Source organism: Scyliorhinus torazame, chromosome 22 (genome assembly GCF_047496885.1).
Source record: "Scyliorhinus torazame isolate Kashiwa2021f chromosome 22, sScyTor2.1, whole genome shotgun sequence".
Taxonomy (NCBI): domain Eukaryota; kingdom Metazoa; phylum Chordata; class Chondrichthyes; order Carcharhiniformes; family Scyliorhinidae; genus Scyliorhinus; species Scyliorhinus torazame.
In genome coordinates, this window is record NC_092728.1 from 30,448,782 (window position 1) to 30,473,126 (window position 24,345).

The 24,345-nt window shown below is 68.1% G+C and overlaps 1 protein-coding gene across 2 annotated transcripts in view; it reads left to right on the plus strand.

The window, feature by feature from the left end:
• Nucleotides 1-24,345, plus strand: part of gpkow (G patch domain and KOW motifs) — a 69,513-nt gene that overhangs the window by 16,245 nt on the left and 28,923 nt on the right. Inside the window, exons 6-9 of one of the 2 annotated variants that reach the window (XM_072488012.1) lie at nucleotides 3,341-3,473; nucleotides 4,282-4,486; nucleotides 20,061-20,190; nucleotides 21,881-21,950. In XM_072488012.1, the coding sequence (XP_072344113.1) occupies nucleotides 3,341-3,473; nucleotides 4,282-4,486; nucleotides 20,061-20,190; nucleotides 21,881-21,950 (538 nt within the window). Of the gene's footprint in view, nucleotides 1-3,340; nucleotides 3,474-4,281; nucleotides 4,487-20,057; nucleotides 20,191-21,880; nucleotides 21,951-24,345 lie in introns of both variants that reach the window. The other variant, XM_072488011.1, reaches the window with a different exon arrangement.

The window sequence follows — 24,345 nt, forward strand, 5'->3', positions numbered from 1 at the left end:
TCTCCCGGTTATCACTGTGTCTCCCGAGAGACGGTGTAAACTCTCCGGTTATATCTCCCGGTGATCACTGTGTCTCATTGAGAGACGGTATAAACTCTCCGCTTATATCTCCCGGTAATTACTGTGTCTCAGTGAGAGACGGTGTAAATTCTCCGGTTATATCTCCCGGTGATCACTGTGTCTCACTGAGAGATGGTGTAAATTCTCCGGTTATATTCCCGGTGATCACTGTGTCTCACTGAGAGACGGTGTAAATTCTCCGGTTATATCTCCCAGTGATCACTCTCTCTCACTGAGAGACGGGGTAAATTCTCCGGTTATATCTCCCGGTAATCACTATGTCTCACTAAGAGACGGTGGAAATTCTCCGGTTATATCTCCCAGTGATCACTGTGGCTCACTGAGAGACGGTGTAAACTCTCCGTTTATATTCCCGGTGATCACTGTGTCTCCCGAGAGACGGTGTAAATTCTCCGGTTATATCTCCCAGTGATCACTGTGTCTCACTGAGAGATGGTGTAAATTCTCCGGTTATATCTCCCAGTGATCACTGTGTCTCATTGAGAGACGGTGTAAATTCTCCGGTTATATTCCCGGTGATCACTGTTTCTCACTGAGAGACGGTGTAAATTCTCCGGTTATATCTCCCGGTGATCACTGTGTCTTACTGAGACGCGGTGTAAACTCCCCGGTTATATCTCCCGGTGATCACTGTGTCTCATTGAGAGACGGTATAAACTCTCTGCTTATATCTCCCGGTAATTACTGTGTCTCAGTGAGAGACGGTGGAAATTCTCCGGTTATATCTCCCGGTGATCACTGTGTCTCACTGAGAGATGGTGTAAATTCTCCGGTTATATTTCCGGTGATCACTGTGACTCACTGAGAGACGGTGTAAATTCTCCGGTTATATCTCCCGGTAATTACTATGTCTCACTAAGAGACGGTGTAAACTCTCCAGTTATATTCCCGGTGATCACTGTGTCTCACTGAGCGACGGTGTAACATCTCCGGTTATATCTCCCGGTGATCACTGTGTCTCACTGAGAGACGGTGTAAACTCTCCGTTTATATTCCCGGTGATCACTGTGTCTCCCGAGAGACGGTGTAAATTCTCCGGTTATATCTCCCAGTGATCACTGTGTCTCACTGAGAGATGGTGTAAATTCTCCGGTTATATCTCCCAGTGATCATTGTGTCTCATTGAGAGATGGTGTAAATTCTCCGGATATATTCCCGGTGATCACTGTGTCTCACTGAGAGACGGTGTAAATTCTCCGGTTATATCTCCCGGTGAACCCTGTGTCTCACTGAGACGCGGTGTAAACTCCCCGGTTATATCTCCCGGTGATCACTGTGTCTCACTAAGAGACGGTGGAAATTCTCCGGTTATATCTCCCGGTGATCACTGTGTCTCCCGAGAGACGGTGTAAACTCTCCAGTTATATTCCCGGTGTTCACTGTGTCTCACTGAGAGACGGTGTAAACTCCCTGAATCTATCTCCTGGTGATCACTGTGTCTCATTGAGAGACTGTGTAAATTATCCGGTTATATTACTGGTATTCACTGTGTCTCACTGAGAGACGGTGTAAACTCCCTGGTTATATCTCCCGGTGATCACTGCCTCACTGAGAGACGGTAAACTCCCCGGTTATATCTCCCAGTGACCGTTGTGTCTCATTGAGACGCGGTGTAAATTCTCCGGTTATATCTCCCGGTTATCACTGTGTCTCCCGAGAGACGGTGTAAACTCTCTGGTTATATCTCCCGGTGATCACTGTGTCTCACTGAGAGACGGTGTAAATTCTCCGGTTATATCTCCCAGTGATCACTCTCTCTCACTGAGAGACGGGGTAAATTCTCCGGTTATATCTCCCGGTAATTACTATGTCTCACTAAGAGACGGTGGAAATTCTCCGGTTATATCTCCCGATGATCACTGTGTCTCCTGAGAGACGGTGTAAACTCTCCAGTTATATTCCCGGTGTTCACTGTGTCTCACTGAGAGACGGTGTAAACTCCCTGAATCTATCTCCTGATGATCACTGTGTCTCATTGAGAGACTGTGTAAATTATCCGGTTATATTCCCGGTATTCACTGTGTCTCACTGAGAGACGGTGTAAACTCCCTGGTTATATCTCCCGGTGATCACTGTGCCTCACTGAGAGACGGTGTAAATTCTCCGGTTATATTCCCGGTGATCACTGTGTCTCACTGAGACGCGGTGTAAATTCTCCGGTTATATTCCCGGTGATCACTGTGCCTCACTGAGAGACGGTGTAAATTCTCCGGTTATATTCCCGGTGATCAATGTGTCTCATTGCGAGACGGTGTAAATTCTCCGGTTATATCTCCCGGTGATCATTGTGTCTCACTGAGAGACTGGTAAATTCTCTGGTTATATTCCCGGTGATCACTGTGTCTCATTGAGAGACGGTTTAAATTCTCCGGTTATATTCCCGGTGATCACTGTGTCTCACTGAGAGACGGTGTAAACTCCCCCGGTAATATCTCACGGTTATCACTGTGTCTCCCGAGAGACGGTGTAAACTCTCCGGTTATATCTCCCGGTGATCACTGTATCTCACTGAGAGACGGTGTAAATTCTCCGGTTATATCTCCCAGTGATCACTGTGCCTCACTGAGAGACGGTGTAAATTCTCCGGTTATATTCCCGGTGATCAATGTGTCTCATTGAGAGACGGTGTAAATTCTCCGGTTATATCTCCCGGTGATCACTGTGTCTCACTGAGAGACTGTGTAAATTCTCTGGTTATCTTCCCGGTGATCACTGTGTCTCACTGAGAGACGGTTTAAATTCTCCGGTTATATTGCCGGTGATCACTGTCTCACTGAGAGACGGTGTTTATATCTCCGGTTATACCTCCCGGTGATCACTGTGTCTCATTGAGAGTTGGTGTAAATTCTCCGGTTATATCTCCCGGTGATCACTGTGTCTCACTGAGAGACGATGTAAATTCTCCGGTTATATTCCCGGTGATCACTGTCTCACTGAGAGACGGTGTAAATTCTCCGGTTATATCTCCCGGTGATCACTGTGTCTCACTGAGAGACGGTGTAAATTCTCTGGTTATATCTCCCAGTGATCACTGTGTCTCACTGAGAGACGGTGTAAATTCTCTGGTTATATCTCCCAGTGATCACTGTATCTCACTGAGAGGCGGTGTAAATTCTCCGGTTATATCTCCCTTGCTGTCTTTGCTGAGGTCCCTGTGCCTGATTGGAATGGGTTTGGGGACAGGGTGTGGGTTTCTAGCTGGACCGCTTGGCTCTGCTGACTTGTTTTAATGGTCATCTCCTGTTTTACTGTCCCTCAGATTGAGGGGCTGGACACTGACAATGCCAGGGTACTGGTGAAACTGGCACTTGGAGGCAAGGTCGTGACGGTGAGCCAGTACTATGTCCAGTTCGTCAAGAGGAGGGAATACGAGAGGTACAGTAAGGACCTGAGTAAGTGAATCCCTTAAAATCACACAGAGCACAGTCTAGACTGCTGCTCTCACTGCTTCCTGCTCCAGTGCTCTCTTTCCCACCCCCTCCAACTCTGTCTCTCTGTCTTCCCAGCCACCCCTCTGTGTGTCTGTAAGTCCACCGTTCCCTAGGTCCCTGTCTCGGTCTCTCTCTCTCTACTCATTTACCTTTACTCACACATCCCAGTACATTCTTCCTCTCCCTGCACCATTGCCCAGTCAAGGACACCAATCAGATATCTGACCATAAAATTCCTGCAATGCAGAAGGAGGCCATTCAGCCCATCGAGTCTGCACCGACCCTCTGAAAGAGCACCCCACCTAGGCCCACTTCCGCACCCTATCTGCATAACCCCACCCAAACTACGCAGCTTTGGACTCTGGGAGGAAATCAGAGCACCCGGAGGAAACCCCCGCAGACACGGGGAGAACGTGCCAACTCCGCACTCCAGGCCGGATTTGAGGCCGGGTCCCTGGCGCAGTGAGGCAGCAGCTATCACTGTGCCACTGTGCCGGCCTTGTGTGATGGGCTGCGCGAGAGAGGATGGAGCTCTGATAACCCCAATAACTGAACCTGCCGAAGTCCATCACTGGGCCCAGGAGCAGGGCCGAGGTTCAGTAAAAGTCCCCAGACTGGGAATACCAGTGAGGGTCGGCGTTTTCAGCAGTTGAGGATTATGGGAGGTGAGAGGGTAGGGACAGTTGGGGTCTCCCGCTGACTGGATGAACTCCCAGAGGGAGGGGGTGGTGAAGGTTGATGGTCATTCAGCTTCTCCTTCCCCCGCCAGGCCGGCTCAGTAAAGCTCACAAGGAGGCCGAACTGAGGGAGGAGGAACATGCGGCAGAGCAGAGAGAGATCCTGGAAAAACAGGAGAAGGAAGCCGAGAGGAGCAGTGGCCGGGAGAGGGGGCGAGAAGGAGGCCATAAGGATCGGGAACGGGATCACCAGCAGACCCAAGACAGGAAGAGGAAGCATGAGGCAGATTCGGAGAGGTGAGCAACCCTGTATTCCCGAGCTCTCACTGGCTCTGTATCACCCCTTCCCCGTCCCGGCTCTCGCTCTCCCACCCCCACCCTCCCTGTCCCGGCTCTCGCTCTCCCACCCCCACCCTCCCCGTCCCGGCTCTCGCGCTCCCACCCCCACCCTCCCCGTCCCGGCTCTCGCGCTCCCACCCCCACACTCCCCGTCCCGGCTCTCGCTCTCCCACCCCCACCCTACCTGTCCCGGCTCTCGCTCTCCCACCCCCACCCTCCCCGTCCCGGCTCTCGCGCTCCCACCCCCACACTCCCCGTCCCGGCTCTCGCTCTCCCACCCCCACCCTCCCCGTCCCGGCTCTCTCTCTCCCACCCCCACCCTCCCCGTCCCGGCTATCGCTCTCCCACCCCCACCCTCCCCGTCCTGGCTCTCGGTCTCCCACCCTCCCCGTCCCGGCTCTCCCACCCCCACCCTCCCCGTCCCGGCTCTCACTCTCCCACCCCCACCCTCCACGTCCCGGCTCTCACTCTCCCACCCCCACCCTCCCCGTCCCGGCTCTCACTCTCCCACCCCCACCCTCCCAGTCCCGGCTCTCCCACCCCCACCCTCCCAGTCCCGGCTCTCCCACCCCCACCCTCCCAGTCCCGGCTCTCCCACCCCCACCCTCCCCGTCCCGGATCTCGCTCTCCCATCCCCACCCTCCCCGTCCTGGCTCTCCCACCCCCACCCTCCCCGTCCCGGCTCCCCCACCCCCACCCTCCCCGTCCCGGCTCCCCCACCCCCACCCTCCCCGCCCCGGCTCTCCCACCCCCCCCCCCCCCAACTCCCCCCCCCAACTCTCGCTCACCCGCCCCCACCCTCCCCGTCCCGGCTCTAGCTCTCCCACCCTCACCCTCCCCCTCCCGGCTATCCCACCCCCACCGCCCCCACTCCCCGTCCCAACTCTCGCTCTCCCACCCCCACCCTCCCCGTCCCGGCTATCGCTCTCCCACCCCCACCCTCCCCGTCCCGGCAATCGCTCTCCCACCCCCACCCTCCCCGTCCCGGCTCTCGCTCTCCCACCCCCACCCTCCATGTCCCGGCTATCACTCTCCCACCCCCACCCTCCCCGTCTCGGCTCTCACTCTCCCACCCCCACCCTCCCTGTCCCGGCTCTCACTCTCCCACCCCCACCCTCCCCGTCTCGGCTCTCACTCTCCCACCCCCACCCTCCCCGTCACGGCTCTCACTCTCCCATCCCCACCCTCCCCGTCCCGGCTCTCCCACCCCCACCCTCCCAGTCCCGGCTCTCCCACCCCCACCCTCCCAGTCCCGGCTCTCCCACCCCCACCCTCCCCGTCCCGGCTCTCACTCTCCCACCCCCACCCTCCCAGTCCCGGCTCTCACTCTCCCACCCCCACCCTCCCCGTCCCGGCTCTCCCACCCCCACCCTCCCCGTCCCGGCTCTCCCACCCCCACCCTCCCCGTCCCGGCTATCCCACCCCCACCCTCCCCGTCCCGGCTCCCCCACCCCCCCCACTCCCCGTCCCAACTCTCGCTCACCCGCCCCCACCCTCCCTGTCCCGGCTCTTGCTCTCCCACCCTCACCCTCCCCCTCCCGGCTATTCCACCCCCACCGCCCCCACTCCCCGTGCCAACTCTCGCTCTCCCACCCCGACCCTCCCTGTACCTGCTCTCGCTCTCCCACCCCGACCCTCCCTGTACCTGCTCTCGCTCTCCCACCCCGACCCTCCCTGTACCTGCTAGCTCTCCCACCCCCACCCTCCCCGTCCCGGCTATCGCTCTCCCACCCCCACCCTCCCCGTCCTGGCTCTCGGTCTCCCACCCTCCCCGTCCCGGCTTTCCCAGCCCCACCCTCCCCGTCCCGGCTCTCACTCTCCCACCACCACTCTCCCCGTCCCGGCTCTCGCTCTCCCACCACCACCCTCCCCGTCCCGGCTTTCCCAGCCCCACCCTCCCCGTCCCGGCTCTCGCTCTCCCACCCCCACCCTCCCCGTCACGGCTCTCGCTCTCCCACCCCCACCCTCCCCGTCACGGCGCTCGCTCTCCCACCCCCACCCTCCCCGTCACGGCTCTCCCACCCTCCCCGTCCCTGCTTTCCCAGCCCCACCCTCCCCGTCCCGGCTCTCGCTCTCCCACCCTCACCCTCCCCGTCCCGGCTCTCACTCTCCCACCCCCACCCTCCCCGTCCCGGCTATCGCTCTCCCACCCCCACCCTCCCCGTCCCGGCTATCGCTCTCCCACCCCCACCCTCCCCGTCCCGGCTATCGCTCTCCCACCCCCACCCTCCCCGTCCTGGCTCTCGGTCTCCCACCCTCCCCGCCCCGGCTCTCGCTCTCCCACCCCCACTCTCCCCGTCCCGGCTCTCGCTCTCCCACCCCCACCCTCCCCGTTCCGGCTCTCGCTCTCCCACCCCCACCCTCCCCATCACGGCTCTCCCACCCCCACCCTCCCCGTCCCGGCTCTCCCACCCCCACCCTCCCCGTCCCGGCTCTCCCACCCCCACCCTCCCCGTCCCTGCTTTCCCAGCCCCACCCTCCCCGTCCCGGTTCTCGCTCTCCCACCCCCACCCTCCCCGTCCCGGCTCTCACTCTCCCACCCCCACCCTCCCCGTCCCGGCTATCGCTCTCCCACCCCCACCCTCCCCGTCCCGGCTATCGCTCACCCACCCCCACCCTCCCCGTCCTGGCTCTCGGTCTCCCACCCTCCCCGTCCCGGCTCTCCCACCCCCACCCTCCCCGTCCCGGATCTCACTCTCCCACCGCCACCCTCCACGTCCCGGCTCTCACTCTCCCACCACCACCCTCCCCGTCCTGGCTCTCCCACCCCCACCCTCCCCGTCCCGGCTCTCACTATCCCACCCCCACCCTCCCCGTCCCGGCTCTCCCACCCCCACCCTCCCAGTCCCGGCTCTCCCACCCCCACCCTCCCAGTCCCGGCTCTCCCACCCCCACCCTCCCCGTCCCGGATCTCGCTCTCCCATCCCCACCCTCCCCGTCCCGGCTCTCCCACCCCCACCCTCCCCGTCCTGGCTCCCCCACCCCCACCCTCCCCGTCCCGGCTCCCACCCCCCCCACTCCCCGTCCCAACTCTCGCTCACCCGCCCCCACCCTCCCTGTCCCGGCTCTAGCTCTCCCACCCTCACCCTCCCCCTCCTGGCTATCCCACCCCCACCGCCCCCACTCCCCGTCCCAACTCTCGCTCTCCCACCCCGACCCTCCCTGTACCTGCTCTAGCTCTCCCACCCCCACCCTCCCCGTCCCGGCTATCGCTCTCCCACCCCCACCCTCCCCGTCCCGGCTCTCGGTCTCCCACCATCCCCGTCCCGGCTCTCCCACCCCCACTCTCCCCGTGCCGGCTCTCGCTCTCCCAGCCCCACCCTCCCCGTCCCGGCTCTCGCACTCCCACCCCCACCCTCCCCGTCCCGGCTCTCGCTCTCCCACCCCCACCCTCCCCGTCCCGGCTTTCCCAGCCCCACCCTCCCCGTCCCGGCTCTCCCACCCCCACCCTCCCCGTCCCGGCTCTCCCACCCCCACCCTCCCCGTCCCGGCTCTCCCACCCCCACCCTCCCCGTCCCGGCTCTCCCACCCCCACCCTCCCCCCGTCCCGGCTTTCCCAGCCCCACCCTCCCCGTCCTGGCTCTCGCTCTCCCAACCCCACCCTCCCCGTCCCGGCTCTCACTCTCCCAACCCCACCCTCCCCGTCCCGGCTATCGCTCTCCCACCCCCACCCTCCCCGTCCTGGCTCTCGGTCTCCCACCCTCCCCGTCCCGGCTCTCCCACCCCCACCCTCCCAGTCCCGGCTCTCCCACCCCCACCCTCCCCGTCCCGGATCTCGCTCTCCCACCCTCACCCTCCCCCTCCCGGCTCTCCCACCCCCACTCTCCCCGTCCCGGATCTCGCTCTCCCATCCCCACCCTCCCCGTCCCGGCTCTCCCACCACCACCCTCCCCGTCCCGGCTCCCCCACCCCCACCCTCCCCGTCCCGGCTCTCCCACCCCCCCCCCTCCCACTCCCCGTCCCAATTCTCGCTCACCCACCCCCACCCTCCCCGTCCCGGCTTTCCCACCCCGACCCTCCCTGTACCTGCTCTAGCTCTCCCACCCCCACCCTCCCCGTCCCGGCTATCGCTCTCCCACCCCCACCCTCCCCGTCCTGGCACTCGGTCTCCCACCCTCACCGTCCCGGCTCTCCCACCCCCCACCCTCCCCGTCCCTGCTCTCACTCTCCCACCCCCACCCTCCCCGTCACGGCTCTCACTCTCCCACCCCCACCCTCCCCGTCCCGGCTCTCCCACCCCCACCCTCCCAGTCCCAGTCCCGGCTCTCCCACCCCCACCCTCCCCGTCCCGGCTCTCCCACCCCCACCCTCCCCGTCCCGGCTCTCCCACCCCCAGCCTCCCAGTCCCGGCTCTCACTCTCCCACCCCCACCCTCCCCGTCCCGGCTCTCACTCTCCCACCCCCACCCTCCCCGTCCCGGCTCTCCCACCCCCACCCTCCCCGTCCCGGCTCTCCCACCCTCACCCTCCCCGTCCCGGATCTCGCTCTCCCCATCCCCACCCTCACCGTCCCGACTCTCCCACCCCCACCCTCCCCGTCCCGGCTCCCCCACTCCCTGTCCCAATTCTTGTTCATCCGCCCCCACCCTCCCCGTCCCGGCTCTTGCTCTCCCACCCTCACCCTCCCCCTCCCGGCTATCCCACCCCCACCGCCCCCACTCCCCGTCCCAACTCTCGCTCTCCCACCCCGACCCTCCCTGTACCTGCTATAGCTCTCCCAGCCCCACCCTCCCCGTCCCGGCTATCGCTCTCCCACCCCCACCCTCCCCGTCCTGGCTCTCGGTCTCCCACCCTCCCCGTCCCGGCATTCCCAGCCCCACCCTCCCCGTCCCGGCTCTCGCTCTCCCACCCCCACTCTCCCCGTCCCGGCTTTCCCAGCCCCACCCTCGCCGTCCCGGCTATCGCTCTCCCACCCCCACCCTCCCCCTCCCGGCTCTCGCTCTCCCACCCCCATACTCCCCGTCCCGGCTTTCCCAGCCCCACCCTCCCCGTCCCGGCTCTCGCTCTCCCACCCCCACCCTCCCCGTCCCGGCTCTCACTCTCCCACCCCCACCCTCCCCTTCCCGGCTCTCCCACCCCCACCCTCCCCGTCCCGGCTTTCCCAGCCCCACTCTCCCTGTCACGGCTCTCGCTCTTCCACCCCCACCCTCCCGTCCCGGCTCTCGCTCTCCCACCCCCACCCTCCCCGTCCCGGCTCTCCCACCCCCACCCTCCCCGTCCCGGCTCTCCCACCCCCACCCTCCCCGTCCCGGCTCTCCCACCCCCACCCTCCCCGTCCTGGCTCTCCCACCCCCACCCTCCCCGTCCCGGCTCTCCCACCCCCACCCTCCCCGTCCCGGCTTTCCCAGCCCCACTCTCCCTGTCACGGCTCTCGCTCTTCCACCCCCACCCTCCCGTCCCGGCTCTCGCTCTCCCACCCCCCACCCTCCCCGTCCCGGCTCTCCCAACCCCACCCTCCCCGTCCCGGCTCTCCCACCCTCCCCGTCCCGGCTCTCCCACCCCCACCCTCCCCGTCCCGGCTCTCCCACCCCCACCCTCCCCGTCCCGGCTCTCTCACCCCCACCCTCCCCGTCCCGGCTCTCTCACCCCCACCCTCCCCGTCCCGGCTCTCCCACCCCCACCCTCCCCGTCCCGGCTCTCCCACCCCCACCCTCCCCGTCCCGGCTCTCTCACCCCCACCCTCCCCGTCCCGGCTCTCCCACCCCCACCCTCCCCGTCCCGGCTCTCCCACCCCCAGCCTCCCAGTCCCGGCTCTCACTCTCCCACCCCCACCCTCCCCGTCCCGGCTCTCACTCTCCCACCCCCACCCTCCCCGTCCCGGCTCTCCCACCCCCACCCTCCCCGTCCCGGCTCTCCCACCCTCACCCTACCCGTCCCGGATCTCGCTCTCCCATCCCCACCCTCACCGTCCCGGCTCTCCCACCCCCACCCTCCCCGTCCCGGCTCCCCCACCCCCCCCACTCCTTGTCCCAATTCTTGTTCACCCGCCCCCACCCTCCCCGTCCCGGATCTTGCTCTCCCACCCTCACCCTCCCCCTCCCGGCTATCCCACCCCCACCGCCCCCCACTCCCCGTCCCAACTCTCGCTCTCCCACCCCGACCCTCCCTGTACCTGCTATAGCTCTCCCAGCCCCACCCTCCCCGTCCCGGCTCTCGCTCTCCCACCCCCACCCTCCCCGTCCCGGCATTCACAGCCCCACCCTCCCCGTCCCGGCTCTCGCTCTCCCACCCCCACTCTCCCCGTCCCGGCTTTCCCAGCCCCACCCTCCCCGTCCCGGCTATCGCTCTCCCGCCCCCACCCTCCCCGTCCCGGCTCTCGCTCTCCCACCCCCACCCTCCCCGTCCCGGCTTTCCCAGCCCCACCCTCCCCGTCCCGGCTCTCACTCTCCCACCCCCACCCTCCCCGTCCCGGCTCTCCCACCCCCACCCTCCCCGTCCCGGCTCTCCCACCCCCACCCTCCCCGTCCCGGCTCTCCCACCCCCACCCTCCCCGTCCTGGCTCTCCCACCCCCACCCTCCCCGTCCCGGCTCTCCCACCCCCACCCTCCCCGTCCCGGCTTTCCCAGCCCCACTCTCCCCGTCCCGGCTCTCGCTCTTCCACCCCCACCCTCCCGTCCCGGCTCTCGCTCTCCCACCCCCACACTCCCCGTCCCGGCTCTCCCACCCCCACCCTCCCCGTCCCGGCTCTCCCACCCCCACCCTCCCCGTCCCGGCTCTCCCACCCCCACCCTCCCCGTCCCGGCTCTCCCACCCCCACCCTCCCCGTCCCGGCTCTCCCACCCCCACCCTCCCCGTCCCGGCTCTCCCACCCCCACCCTCCCCGTCCCGGCTCTCTCACCCCCACCCTCCCCGTCCCGGCTCTCCCGCCCCGGCTCTCGCTCTCCCACCCCCACCCTCCCCGTCCCGGCTCTCCCACCCCCACCCTCCCCGTCCCGGCTCTCCCACCCTCCCCGTCCCGGCTCTCCCACCCCCACCCTCCCCGTCCCGGCTCTCCCACCCCCACCCTCCCCGTCCCGCCTCTCCCACCCCCACCCTCCCCGTCCCGGCTCTCCCACCCCCACCCTCCCCGTCCCGGCTCTCCCACCCCCACCCTCCCCATCCCGGCTCTCCCACCCCCACCCTCCCCGTCCCGGCTCTCCCACCCCCACCCTCCCCGTCCCGGCTCTCTCACCCCCACCCTCCCCGTCCCAGCTCTCCCACTCCCACCCTCCCCGTCCCGGCTCTCGCTCTCCCACCCTCCCGTCCCGGCTCTCGCTCTCCCACCCCCACCCTCCCCGTCCCGCCTCTCGCTCTCCCACTCCCACTCTCCCCGTCCCGGCTCTCGCTCTCCCACCCCCACCCTCCCCGTCCCGGCTTTCCCAGCCCCACCCTCCCCGTCCCGGCTCTCGCTCTCCCACCCCCACTCTCCCCGTCCCGGCTCTCGCTCTCCCACCCCCACCCTCCCCGTCCCGGCTTTCCCAGCCCCACCCTCCCCGTCCCGGCTATCGCTCTCCCACCCCCACCCTCCCCGTCCTGGCTCTCGGTCTCCCACCCTCCCAGTCCCGGCTTTCCCAGCCCCACCCTCCCGTCCCGGCTCTCGCTCTCCCACCCCCACAATCCCCGTCCCGGCTTTCCCAGCCCCACCCTCCCCGTCCCGGCTCTCGCTCTTCCACCCCCACCCTCCCGTCCCGGCTCTCGCTCTCCCACCCCCACCCTCCCCGTCCCGGCTCTCCCACCCCCACCCTCCCCGTCCCGGCTCTCCCACCCTCCCCGTCCCGGCTCTCCCACCCCCACCCTCCCCGTCCCGGCTCTCCCACCCCCACCCTCCCCGTCCCGGCTCTCCCACCCCCACCCTCCCCGTCCCGGCTCTCCCACCCCCACCCTCCCCGTCCCGGCTCTCCCACCCCCACCCTCCCCGTCCCGGCTCTCCCACCCCCACCCTCCCCGTCCCGGCTCTCCCACCCCCACCCTCCCCGTCCCGGCTCTCGCTCTCCCACCCTCCCTGTCCCGGCTCTCGCTCTCCCACCCTCCCCGTCCCGGCTCTCGCTCTCCCACCCTCCCCGTCCCGGCTCTCGCTCTCCCACCCCCACCCTCCCCGTCCCGGCTCTCGCTCTCCCACTCCCACCCTCCCCGTCCCGGCTCTCACCCTCCCACCCCCACCCTCCCCGTCCCGGCTCTCTCACCCCCACCCTCCCCATCCCGGCTCTCCCACTCCCACCCTCCCCGTCCCGGCTCTCCCACCCCCACCCTCCCCGTCCCGGCTATCCCAGCCCCACCCTCCCCGTCCCGGCTCTCGCTCTTCCACCCCCACCCCCACCCTCCCGTCCCGGCTCTCGTTCTCCCACCCCCACCCTCCCCGTCCCGGCTCTCCCAACCCCACCCTCCCCGTCCCGGCTCTCCCACCCCCACCCTCCCCGTCCCGGCTCTCCCACCCCCACACTCCCCGTCCCGGCTCTCCCACCTCCACCCTCCCCGTCCCGGCTCTCCCACCCCCACCCTCCCCGTCCCGGTTCTCCCACCCCCACCCTCCCCGTCCCGGCTCTCCCACCCCCACCCTCCCCGTCCCGGCTCTCGCTCTCCCACCCTCCCCGTCCCGGCTCTCGCTCTCCCACCCTCCCCGTCCCGGCTCTCGCTCTCCCACCCTCCCCGTCCCGGCTCTCGCTCTCCCACCCCCACCCTCCCCGTCCCGGCTCTCGCTCTCCCACCCTCCCTGTCCCGGCTCTCGCTCTCCCACCCCCACCCTTCCCGTCCCGGTCTCGCCTCCCACCCTCCCCGTCACGGCTCTCGCTCTCCCACCTCCACCCTCCCCGTCCCGGATCTCGCTCTCCCACCCCCCGTCCCAACTCTCACTCACCAACCCCCACCCTCCCTGTCCCGGCTCTAGCTCTCCCACCCCCACACTCCCCCTCCCGGCTATCCCACCCCCACCGCCCCCACTCCCCGTCCCAACGCTCGCTCTCCCACCCCGACCCTCCCTGTCCTGGCTCTACCTCTCCCAGCCCCACCCTCCCCGTCCTGGCTCTCCCAACCCCACCCTCCCCGTCCCGGCTCTCCCACCCCCACCCTCCCCGTCCCGGCTCTCCCACCCCCACCTTCCCCGTCCCGGCTCTCCCACCCCCACCCTCCCCGTCCCGGCTCTTGCTCTCCCACCCTCACCCTCCCCCTCCCGGCTATCCCACCCCCACCGCCCCCACTCCCCGTCCCAACTCTCGCTCTCCCACCCCGACCCTCCCTGTACCTGCTATAGCTCTCCCAGCCCCACCCTCCCCGTCCCGGCTATCGCTCTCCCACCCCCACCCTCCCCGTCCTGGCTCTCGGTCTCCCACCCTCCCCGTCCCGGCATTCCCAGCCCCACCCTCCCCGTCCCGGCTCTCGCTCTCCCACCCCCACTCTCCCCGACCCGGCTTTCCCAGCCCCACCCTCCCCGTCCCGGCTATCGCTCTCCCACCCCCACCCTCCCCGTCCCGGCTCTCGCTCTCCCACCCCCATACTCCCCGTCCCTGCTTTCCCAGCGTCACCCTCCCCGTCCCGGCTCTCGCTCTCCCACCCCCACCCTCCCCGTCCCGGCTCTCACTCTCCCACCCCCACCCTCCCCTTCCCGGCTCTCCCACCCCCACCCTCCCCGTCCCGGCTTTCCCAGCCCCACTCTCCCTGTCACGGCTCTCGCTCTTCCACCCCCACCCTCCCGTCCCGGCTCTCGCTCTCCCACCCCCACCCTCCCCGTCCCGGCTCTCCCACCCCCACCCTCCCCGTCCCGGCTCTCCCACCCCCATCCTCCCCGTCCCGGCTCTCCCACCCCCACCTTCCCGGCCTGGCTCTCCCACCCCCACCCTCCCCGTCCCGGCTCTCCCACCCCCACCCTCCCCGTCCCGGCTTTCCCAGCCCCACTCTCCCTGTCACGGCTCTCGCTCTTCCACCCCCACCCTCCCGTCCCGGCTCTCGCTCTCCCACCCCCACCCTCCCCGTCCCGGCTCTCCCACCCCCACCCTCCCCGTCCCGGCTCTCCCACCCTCCCCGTCCCGGCTCTCCCACCCCCACCCTCCCCGTCCCGGCTCTCCCACCCCCACCCTCCCCGTCCCGGCTCTCTCACCCCCACCCTCCCCGTCCCGGCTCTCTCACCCCCACCCTTCCCGTCCCGGCTCTCCCACCCCCACCCTCCCCGTCCCGGCTCTCCCACCCCCACCCTCCCCGTCCCGGCTCTCTCACCCCCACCCTCCCCGTCCCGGCTCTCCCACCCCCACCCTCCCCGTCCCGGCTCTCCCACCCCCAGCCTCCCAGTCCCGGCTCTCACTCTCCCACCCCCACCCTCCCCGTCCCGGCTCTCACTCTCCCACCCCCACCCTCCCCGTCCCGGCTCTCCCACCCCCACCCTCCCCGTCCCGGCTCTCCCACCCTCACCCTCCCCGTCCCGGATCTCGCTCTCCCATCCCCACCCTCACCGTCCCGGCTCTCCCACCCCCACCCTCCCCGTCCCGGCTCCCCCACCCCCCCCACTCCCTGTCCCAATTCTTGTTCACCCGCCCCCACCCTCCCCGTCCCGGATCTTGCTCTCCCACCCTCACCCTCCCCCTCCCGGCTATCCCACCCCCACCGCCCCCACTCCCCGTCCCAACTCTCGCTCTCCCACCCCGACCCTCCCTGTACCTGCTATAGCTCTCCCAGCCCCACCCTCCCCGTCCCGGCTCTCGCTCTCCCACCCCCACCCTCCCCGTCCCGGCATTCCCAGCCCCACCCTCCCCGTCCCGGCTCTCGCTCTCCCACCCCCACTCTCCCCGTCCCGGCTTTCCCAGCCCCACCCTCCCCGTCCCGGCTATCGCTCTCCCGCCCCCACCCTCCCCGTCCCGGCTCTCGCTCTCCCACCCCCACCCTCCCCGTCCCGGCTTTCCCAGCCCCACCCTCCCCGTCCCGGCTCTCGTTCTCCCACCCCCACCCTCCCCGTCCCGGCTCTCCCAACCCCACCCTCCCCGTCCCGGCTCTCCCAACCCCACCCTCCCCGTCCCGGCTCTCCCACCCCCACCCTCCCCGTCCCGGCTCTCCCACCCCCACACTCCCCGTCCCGGCTCTCCCACCCCCACCCTCCCCGTCCCGGCTCTCCCACCCCCACCCTCCCCGTCCCGGCTCTCCCACCCCCACCCTCCCCGTCCCGGCTCTCGCTCTCCCACCCTCCCCGTCCCGGCTCTCGCTCTCCCACCCACCCCGTCCCGGCTGTCGCTCTCCCACCCTCCCCGTCCCGGCTCTCGCTCTCCCACCCCCACCCTCCCCGTCCCGGCTCTCGCTCTCCCACCCTCCCTGTCCCGGCTCTCGCTCTCCCACCCCCACCCTTCCCGTCCCGGTCTCGCCTCCCACCCTCCCCGTCACGGCTCTCGCTCTCCCACCTCCACCCTCCCCGTCCCGGATCTCGCTCTCCCACCCCCCGTCCCAACTCTCGCTCACCAACCCCCACCCTCCCTGTCCCGGCTCTAGCTCTCCCACCCCCACACTCCCCCTCCCGGCTATCCCACCCCCACCGCCCCCACTCCCCGTCCCAACTCTCGCTCTCCCACCCCGACCCTCCCTGTCCTGGCTCTACCTCTCCCAGCCCCACCCTCCCCGTCCCGGCTCTCCCACCCCCACCCTCCCCGTCCCGGCTCTCCCACCCCCACCCTCCCCGTCCCGGCTCTCCCACCCCCACCTTCCCCGTCCCGGCTCTCCCACCCCCACCCTCCCCGTCCCGGCTCTCCCACCCCCACCCTCCCCGTCCCGGCTCTCCCACCCCCACCCTCCCCGTCCCGGCTCTCCCACCCCCACCCTCCCCGTCCCGGCTCTCGCTCTCCCACCCTCCCCGTCCCGGCTCTCGCTCTCCCACCCTCCCCGTCCCGGCTCTCGCTCTCCCACCCTCCCCGTCCCGGCTCTCGCTCTCCCACCCTCCCCGTCCCGGCTCTCGCTCTCCCACCCCCACCCTCCCCGTCCCGGATCTCGCTCTCCCACCCCCCGTCCCAACTCTCGATCACCAACCCCCACCCTCCCCCTCCCTGCTATCCCACCCCCACCGCCCCCACTCCCCGTCCCAACCCTCGCTCTCCCACCCCGACCCTCCCTGTCCTGGCTCTACCTCTCCCAGCCCCACCCTCCCCGTCCCGGCTATCGCTCTCCCACCCCCACCTTCCCCGTCCCGGCTCTCGCTCTCCCACCCACCCCGTCCCGGCTCTCGCTCTCCCACCCTCCCCGTCCTGGCTTTCCCAGCCCCACCCTCCCTGACCCGGCTCTCGCTCTCCCACCCCCACCCCCCCCGTCCCGGCTCTCGCTCACCCACCCCCACCCTCCCCGTCCCGGCACTCCCACCCCCACCCTCCCCGTCCCGGCTCTCGCTCTCCCACCCCCACCCTCCCCGTCCCGGCTCTCCCACCCCCACCCTCCCCGTCCCGGCTCTCCCACCCCCACCCTCCCCGTCCCGGCTCTCCCACCCCCACCCTCCCCGTCCCGGCTCTCCCACCCCCACCCTCCCCGTCCCGGCTCTCCCACCGCCACCCTCCCCGTCCCGGCTCTCCCACCGCCACCCTCCCCGTCCCGGCTCTCCCACCGCCACCCTCCCCGTCCCGGCTCTCCCACCGCCACCCTCCCCGTCCCGGCTCTCCCACCGCCACCCTCCCCGTCCCGGCTCTCCCACCGCCACCCTCCCCGTCCCGGCTCTCCCACCGCCACCCTCCCCGTCCCGGCTCTCCCACCGCCACCCTCCCCGTCCCGGCTCTCCCACCGCCACCCTCCCCGTCCCGGCTCTCCCACCGCCACCCTCCCCGTCCCGGCTCTCCCACCGCCACCCTCCCCGTCCCGGCTCTCCCACCGCCACCCTCCCCGTCCCGGCTCTCCCACCGCCACCCTCCCCGTCCCGGCTCTCCCACCGCCACCCTCCCCGTCCCGGCTCTCCCACCGCCACCCTCCCCGTCCCGGCTCTCCCAGCCCCACCCTCCCCGTCCCGGCTCTCCCAGCCCCACCCTCCCCGTCCCGGCTCTCCCAGCCCCACCCTCCCCGTCCCCGCTCTCCCACCCCCACCCTCCCCGTCCCCGCTCTCCCACCCCCACCCTCCCCGTCCCGGCTCTCCCACCCCCACCCTCCCCGTCCCGGCTCTCCCACCCCCACCCTCCCCGTCCCGGCTCTCCCACCCTCCCCGACCCGGCTCTCCCACCCCCACTCTCCCCGTCCCGGCTCTCGCTCTCCCTCCCCCACCCTCCCAGTCCCGGCTCTCGCTCTCCCACCTCCACCCTCCGCGTCCCGGCTCTCCCACCCCCACCCTCCCCGTCCCGGCTCTCCCACCCTCCCCGACCCGGCTCTCCCACCCCCACTCTCCCCGTCCCGGCTCTCGCTCTCCCACCCCCACTCTCCCAGTCCCGGCTCTCCCAGTCCCGGCTCTCCCACCCCCACTCTCCCCGTCCCGGCTCTCGCTCTCCCACCCCCACCCTCCCCGTCCCGGCTCTCGCTCTCCCACCCCCAGCTCTCGCTCTCCCACCCCCTCCCCGTTCCGGCTCTCCCACCCCCACCCTCCCTGTCCCGGCTCTCCCCGTCCTGGCTCGCCCACCCCCACCGTCCCAGGCTCTGTATCCCCCAGCTCTTTCCGGTACCCGCCGGTAGGGGGAATGGCTGGGATGGAGGGAATGGAAGCAGCGGTTGGGATGGAGGGAGAGGGAGCAGCGGGTGGGATGGAGGAAGAGGGAGCTGCGGGTGGGATGGAGGGAGAGGGAGAAGCGGGTGGGATGGAGGCAGAGGGAGAAGCTGGTGGGATGGAGGCAAAGGGAGCAGCGGGTGGGATGGAGGTGAGGGAGCATCGGGTGGGAAGGAGGGGAGGGAGCAGCAGGTGGGATGGAGGGAGCAGCGGGTGGGATGGAACGGAGGGAGCAGCGGGTGGGATGGAGGGAGCAGCGGGTGGGGTGGAGGAGGAGGGAGCAGCTGGTGGGGTGGAGGGAGAGGGAGCAGCGGGTGAGATTGAGGGAGCAGTGGGATGGAGGGAGCAGCGGGTGGGATGGAGGGAGCAGCGGGTGGGATGGAGGGAGCAGCGGGTGGGATGGAGGGAGCAGCGGGTGGGATGGAGGGAGCAGCGGGGGAGATGGAGGGAGCAGCGGGGGGGGATGGAGGGAGCAGCGGGTGGGATGGAGGGAGCAGCGGGTGGGATGGAGGGAGCAGCGGGGGGGATGGAGGGAGCAGCGGGGGGGATGGAGGGAGCAGCGGGGGGGATGGAGGGAGCAGCGGGGGGGATGGAGGGAGCAGCGGGGGGGATGGAGGGAGCAGCGGGGGGGATGGAGGGAGCAGCGGGGGGGATGGAGGGAGCAGCGGGGGGGGATGGAGGGAGCAGCGGGGGGGATGGAGCAGTGGGTGGGATGGAGGGAAAGGGAGCAGCGGGTGGGATGGAGGGAGCAGCGGGTGGGATGGAGGGAGCAGCGGGTGGGATGGAGGGAGCAGCGGGTGGGATGGAGGGTGGGGTGGAGGGAAAGGGAGTAGCGGGTGGGATGGAGGGGAAGGGAGCAGCGGGTGGGAAGGAGGGAGAGGGAGTAGCGGCTGGGATGGAGGGAGAGGGAGCAGCAGGTGTGAAGGAGGGAGAGGGAGTGGTGGCTGGGATGGAGGGAGGTGTGGTGTGGCTGGGATATAGGGAGAGGGGATGCGGCTGGGCTGGAGGGGAGTGAGCAGGTGGGATAGAGGGGGTTGGGTGGTGGGGGAGCAGATGGGATGGAGGAGGAGGGAGAGTGGGTGGGATGGAGAGGGAGTGGGTGGGATGGAGAGGGAGTGGGTGGGATGGAGAGGGAGTGGGTGGGATGGAGAGGGAGTGGGTGGGATGGAGGGGGAGTGGGTGGGATGGAGGGGGAGTGGGTGGGATGGAGGGGGAGTGGGTGGGATGGAGGGGGAGTGGGTGGGATGGAGGGGGAGTGGGTGCGGGATGGAGGGGGAGCGGGTGCGGGTTGGAGGGGGAGCGGCGTGATGGAAGAGGAGCGGGCGGGATGGAGGGGGAGCGGGCGGGATGGAGGGGGAGCGGGGGCGGGATGGAGGGGGAGCGGGGGCGGGATGGAGGGGGAGCGGGTGCGGGATGGAGGGGGAGCGGGTGCGGGATGGAGGGGGAGCGGGTGCGGGATGGAGGGGGAGCGGGTGCGGGATGGAGGGGGAGCGGGTGCGGGATGGAGGGGGAGCGGGTGCGGGATGGAGGGGGAGCGGGTGCGGGATGGAGGGGGAGCGGGTGCGGGATGGAGGGGGAGCGGGTGCGGGTTGGAGGGGGAGCGGCGTGATGGAAGAGGAGCGGGCGGGATGGAGGGGGAGCGACGGGATGGAGGGGGAGCGGCGGGATGGAGGGGGAAGCGGGCGGGATGGAGGGGGAGCGGGCGGGATGGAGGGGGAGCGACGGGATGGAGGGGGAAGCGGGCGGGATGGAGGGGGAGCGGCGGGATGGAGGGGGAAGCGGGCGGGATGGAGGGGGAGCGGGCGGGATGGATTGCGTAGTTTTGTGATGGGGAGCGTCGGAGGTGTTTATCAATTGATAAGACGGGTATTACCAGCTCACCCTCCATCTGGGATTGATTTATCTCTCCTCACAGTAGTGTGCACAGCAGCAAGGTGGGGAGGAGCTTGAGTGAAACTGCCTCTCGCGACGCATGTTGGCTGAGGACAGACTTGTTCGTTCGGTTCATCGACAAACATTATAAAGGTGGAAAATATTACAACTCAAAGGTAACAACACAATGAGAGCAGTAACATTAAGGCTTGGAAAGGATAGTGTGACACAGGCCCCATGACATTCAATGGCATTACCAGCACTGAATCCCCCACAATCAACATTTTGGGAGTTACCATTGATCAGAAATTGAACTGGACTAGCCATACTGTGGCTACCGGAGCAGGCCAAAGGCTAGGAATCCTACAGCGAGTCACTCACCACCTGACCCACCACCAAAGCCTGTCCACCATCTACAAGGCACAAGTCAGGATTGTAATGAAACACTCTCCACTTGCCCGGATGAGTGCAGCTCCAACAACACTCGAGAAGCTCGACACCATCCAGGACAAAGCAGCCCCGCTTGATTAGCACCCCTTCCACAAACATTCAAACCCTCTACGACTGATGAACAGTGGCTGCTGTGTGTACCATCAACAAGCTGCACTGAAGGAACTTACCAAGATTCCTGAGGCAGCACCTTCCAAACCCAAGACCACTACCATCTAGAAGGACAAGAGCAGCAGATACCTGGGATCCCACCATCTAGAGATTCCCCTTTAAGTCACTCACCACCCTGACTTGGTCAAAATCCTGAAACTCACTCCCTAACAGCGCTGTGGGTGTACAGCGGTTCAAGAAGGAACTGACCACCACCTCAAGGGCAATCAATGCTGACCTCTTTTAAAAAATTTAGAGTGCCCAATTATTATTTTCCAATTAAGGGGCAATTTAGCGTGGCCAATCCACCTACCCTGCACATCTTTTGGTTTGTGGGGGTGAGATCCACGCAGACACGGAGAGACTGTACAAACTTCACGCGGGCAGTGATCCAGGGCCGGGAGCGAACCTGCAATCTCGGCGCGGTGAGGCAGCAGTGCTAATCACTGTACCACCTTGCCGTCCACAATAAATGCTGACCTATCAGTGACGCGCACATGAGGTAAATGAATTTTAAAAAACACTACTGAGGGAGCTTTACTCTGTATCTAACTCCGCGCTGTACCTGTCCTGGGAGTGTTTGATGGGGACCGTGTAGAGGGAGCTTTACTCTGTATCTAACCCGTGCTGTACCTGTCCTGGGAGTGTTTGATGGGGACAGTGTGGGGGAAGCTTGACTTTGCATCTAACCCCGTGTTGTACCTGTCCTGGGAGTGTTTGATGGGGACAGTGTACAGGGAGCTTTACTCTGTATCTAACCCCGAGATGTACCTGTCCTGGGAGTGTTTGATGGGGACAGTGTCGAGGGAGCTTTACTCTGTATCTAACCCAGTGCTGTATCTGTCCTGGGAGTGTTTGATGGGGACAGTATGGGGGAGCTTTACTCTGTATCTAACCCCGTGCTGTATCTGTCCTGGGAGTGTTTGATGGGGACAGTGTACAGGGAGCTTTACTCTGTATCTAACCCCGAGATGTACCTGTCCTGGGAGTGTTTGATGGGGACAGTGTAGAGGGAGCTTTACTCTGTATCTAACCCCGTGCTGTACCTGTCCTGGGAGTGTTTGACACGGACAGTGTAGAGGGAGCTTTGCTCTGTATCTAACCCCGTGCTGTACCTGTTCTGGGAGTGTTTGATGGGGACAGTGTGGGGGGGAGCTACGCTCTGTTGGCACCTGATGGGATTCCCCAGCACCTTCTTCAGCACCTTCAGAACCTGAATTGGCCGTGTTACAGATCCCCTGCGTCTAACTGTTTCCTCTTCTGCAGGTGACCATCGAGGATGTCCTGGGTTACGATTCCTGTGTGTGTCGGACTGAGGAAGGTCGACTCCTAGAAGGTATCTCCTCCCCCACCCGCGGCTCCATTCACCTACACGGCGCGATTTGGGAATGTGTGTGGGAATTGATTAGTGACAGCAACCTGGATCAGGGAATCTGCTGCATCTTTTCCAGATGATGCAGCCCCCCGCTCCCCACATTATTAGCACTGACTCGCACTGTCAGCGGAGGGTCAGCGCCAGCGGAGGGTCAGCCCCGCACTGCCTGCGGAGGGTCAGTCCCGCACTGCCAGCGGAGGGTCAGTCCCGGCACTGCCAGCGGAGCATCAGCCCCGCATTGCCCTGCGGAGGGTCAGCCCCGCACTGCCCTGCGGAGGGTCAGCCCCGCACTGCCCTGCGGAGGGTCAGCCCCGCACTGCCCTGCGGAGGGTCAGCCCCGCACTGCCCTGCGGAGGGTCAGCCCCGCACTGCCCTGCGGAGGGTCAGCCCCGCACTGCCCTGCGGAGGGTCAGCCCCGCACTGCCCTGCGGAGGGTCAGCCCCGCACTGCCCTGCGGAGGGTCAGCCCCGCACTGCCCTGCGGAGGGTCAGCCCCGCACTGCCCTGCGGAGGGTCAGCCCCGCACTGCCCTGCGGAGGGTCAGCCCCGCACTGCCCTGCGGAGGGTCAGCCCCGCACTGCCCTGCGGAGGGTCAGCCCCGCACTGCCCTGCGGAGGGTCAGCCCCGCACTGCCCTGCGGAGGGTCAGCCCCGCACTGCCCTGCGGAGGGTCAGCCCCGCACTGCCCTGCGGAGGGTCAGCCCCGCACTGCCCTGCGGAGGGTCAGCCCCGCACTGCCCTGCGGAGGGTCAGCCCCGCACTGCCCTGCGGAGGGTCAGCCCCGCACTGCCCTGCGGAGGGTCAGCCCCGCACTGCCCTGCGGAGGGTCAGCCCCGCACTGCCCTGCGGAGGGTCAGCCCCGCACTGCCCTGCGGAGGGTCAGCCCCGCACTGCCCTGCGGAGGGTCAGCCCCGCACTGCCCTGCGGAGGGTCAGCCCCGCACTGCCCTGCGGAGGGTCAGCCCCGCACTGCCCTGCGGAGGGTCAGCCCCGCACTGCCCTGCGGAGGGTCAGCCCCGCACTGCCCTGCGGAGGGTCAGCCCCGCACTGCCCTGCGGAGGGTCAGCCCCGCACTGCCCTGCGGAGGGTCAGCCCCGCACTGCCCTGCGGAGGGTCAGCCCCGCACTGCCCTGCGGAGGGTCAGCCCCGCACTGCCCTGCGGAGGGTCAGCCCCGCACTGCCCTGCGGAGGGTCAGCCCCGCACTGCCCTGCGGAGGGTCAGCCCCGCACTGCCCTGCGGAGGGTCAGCCCCGCACTGCCCTGCGGAGGGTCAGCCCCGCACTGCCCTGCGGAGGGTCAGCCCCGCACTGCCCTGCGGAGGGTCAGCCCCGCACTGCCCTGCGGAGGGTCAGCCCCGCACTGCCCTGCGGAGGGTCAGCCCCGCACTGCCCTGCGGAGGGTCAGCCCCGCACTGCCCTGCGGAGGGTCAGCCCCGCACTGCCCTGCGGAGGGTCAGCCCCGCACTGCCCTGCGGAGGGTCAGCCCCGCACTGCCCTGCGGAGGGTCAGCCCCGCACTGCCCTGCGGAGGGTCAGCCCCGCACTGCCCTGCGGAGGGTCAGCCCCGCACTGCCCTGCGGAGGGTCAGCCCCGCACTGCCCTGCGGAGGGTCAGCCCCGCACTGCCCTGCGGAGGGTCAGCCCCGCACTGCCCTGCGGAGGGTCAGCCCCGCACTGCCCTGCGGAGGGTCAGCCCCGCACTGCCCTGCGGAGGGTCAGCCCCGCACTGCCCTGCGGAGGGTCAGCCCCGCACTGCCCTGCGGAGGGTCAGCCCCGCACTGCCCTGCGGAGGGTCAGCCCCGCACTGCCCTGCGGAGGGTCAGCCCCGCACTGCCCTGCGGAGGGTCAGCCCCGCACTGCCCTGCGGAGGGTCAGCCCCGCACTGCCCTGCGGAGGGTCAGCCCCGCACTGCCCTGCGGAGGGTCAGCCCCGCACTGCCCTGCGGAGGGTCAGCCCCGCACTGCCCTGCGGAGGGTCAGCCCCGCACTGCCCTGCGGAGGGTCAGCCCCGCACTGCCCTGCGGAGGGTCAGCCCCGCACTGCCCTGCGGAGGGTCAGCCCCGCACTGCCCTGCGGAGGGTCAGCCCCGCACTGCCCTGCGGAGGGTCAGCCCCGCACTGCCCTGCGGAGGGTCAGCCCCGCACTGCCCTGCGGAGGGTCAGCCCCGCACTGCCCTGCGGAGGGTCAGCCCCGCACTGCCCTGCGGAGGGTCAGCCCCGCACTGCCCTGCGGAGGGTCAGCCCCGCACTGCCCTGCGGAGGGTCAGCCCCGCACTGCCCTGCGGAGGGTCAGCCCCGCACTGCCCTGCGGAGGGTCAGCCCCGCACTGCCCTGCGGAGGGTCAGCCCCGCACTGCCCTGCGGA